This window comes from Aegilops tauschii, chromosome 3 (assembly GCF_002575655.3).
Source record: "Aegilops tauschii subsp. strangulata cultivar AL8/78 chromosome 3, Aet v6.0, whole genome shotgun sequence".
Lineage (NCBI taxonomy): Eukaryota > Viridiplantae > Streptophyta > Magnoliopsida > Poales > Poaceae > Aegilops > Aegilops tauschii.
In genome coordinates this window covers 584,455,410-584,457,165 of record NC_053037.3, presented here as the reverse complement: position 1 = coordinate 584,457,165, position 1,756 = coordinate 584,455,410, and the positions used below count along the sequence as shown (strand labels likewise).

The following is a 1,756-nucleotide window of genomic DNA, read 5'->3' as shown; positions in this document are numbered from 1 at the left end:
TCATATGTACCTGCGCATCAACGCATTAACAACTGAAACTGCACTCACAAATCCGTACTTCAGGATAAAAGAGTGAACTCCTTTGACAAATCTAAGGTCTTCTGGACAAGAGCATGAAGGTATAACAGCTAGTATGGTGGTCAAGGTGCAGCTTAAATCTTGAGAATGTAATTCTTTGAACATAGCTTGAGCCTCTTGCTGTCCCAGCGAGTCATCCCTTGAGTAACGAGAAAGCATTGTGTTCCAGAGATCAGGCTTCTTATTGGCATTGTCCTAAACAGAAGGTTAGCAGTAAATGAGTCATGACAACTGATATATAAGCAGAGTAAGCTGTTTCCTAAAGAAGACTCCTAATGGAGAAAGGCCTTTTCTGACAATGTATATATCCGTGGATTTCTTTCCCTTCACAGAGTAGTCCTTCATCAGCACAGCCAGAAATTACACTCACTAAAGTGGCATGATCTGCCTGGTACTCTGATATAATTTCAAGGAAAACAAAGAGGGCTTCGCTGACCTTTTCATTCTCCAACGGTTCCTTGCTCATAGCATTCCATGATAGTACCAAAGACTTATTGAAAATGCCTGCAAAGACAATCTCTCCACATCATTGGGAAACCAAAGCTCGGAATAAAATGTTATGAGAGAATTCGCCACAGAGCAAGATGCTGTGCCCACGTAACCAAGCTTGACCACACAGCCATGGACAGACTCCCCAGGGGACAAAAGACCATCTCCACGAGCCAGACGGACCATCCGCCTGAAGTAACAAGCTGAAACCTCAGAAAGTCCTTTAAATGCGCCTCGGCCTATCATAGAATTTCACGAGGTGGTGTCCCACCACGGCATCCTCCAGAATCAGAACAGAGTCTCTGAAGAGCACAAACGCCCACACTTTGCGTACATGTCCACGAGAGCATTTCCAAGGTTCAAGTCAGTGTCTAGGCGTTTCTTCACTGCAGCGCCATGGAGCGCCATCCCAAGCTCCATGTCACCAGCACGGGACGCCCCCGACAGCATGACCGTTGGGTCGAACGCCTTGCGCATGCTGGCCATCCGCCAGAAGTGAACCATGGCCTCGTGGCAAGCCCGTGCCAGAGCACCGAGCACGGCGTTCCACAGGATCACTTCCGGTTCTGCAGCCTCGCCGAACAGCGCCAGGGTGGCGTGCACGTCGCCCTGCAGAGCGCCCCTCTTGGCGTAGGTCGCAAGGAGGGAGCTGCCTGCGAACGGGCCGGTCCAGAATCGCACCAGGCTTGAGAGACGCATAGTGGAGGGCCGGGACGACGAGGTACTCGCCTTCCCTGAGAGCGCGGACGATCGAGCTGGCTCGTGTTCATCGGGGCGGTCGGTCGAGCAGGTGGCGGGCGCCGCCATCGAGCGCGGGCGCATGGTGTACGAAGGCGAGCGCGAGGATGGCTACTGAAAGCTGAATAAAACTGTTGCTTATTGATGATTTGGTGCGGTATACAAGAGTATATAAGAGGGTACACACCGACTTGGGGTAGGGGTACAAAACTGACTTGGACTAGAAGTCGTATACCATAATGACTACTCTAACATCCCCCCGCAGTATCAACGGCAGGCTCGACGACGTTGAGACTGAAACAGATATCTTGAAACGGCTTAGTAGGCAGTGCCTTGTTGAAAATGTCAGCAAACTGAGCCGTAGAGGGAACATGAAGCACCCGAACCTGACCAAGAGCAACCTTTTCACGAACAAAATGAATATCAATCTCAATATGCTTTGTGCGTCGGT

At 50.6% G+C, this 1,756-nt stretch overlaps 1 protein-coding gene across 1 annotated transcript; it reads right to left on the bottom strand.

The window, feature by feature from the left end:
* On the bottom strand, positions 1-1,374 carry LOC141020740 (pentatricopeptide repeat-containing protein At2g04860-like). The gene is made up of 5 exons (XM_073495681.1): positions 902-1,374; positions 681-757; positions 515-582; positions 376-417; positions 1-273 (listed from the first exon to the last, which is right to left on the bottom strand). The coding sequence occupies exons 1-5, from the start codon at positions 1,372-1,374 to the stop codon at positions 1-3; spliced, it is 933 nt and encodes a 310-aa protein (XP_073351782.1).
* Between the last annotated feature and the right edge of the window lie 382 nt (positions 1,375-1,756).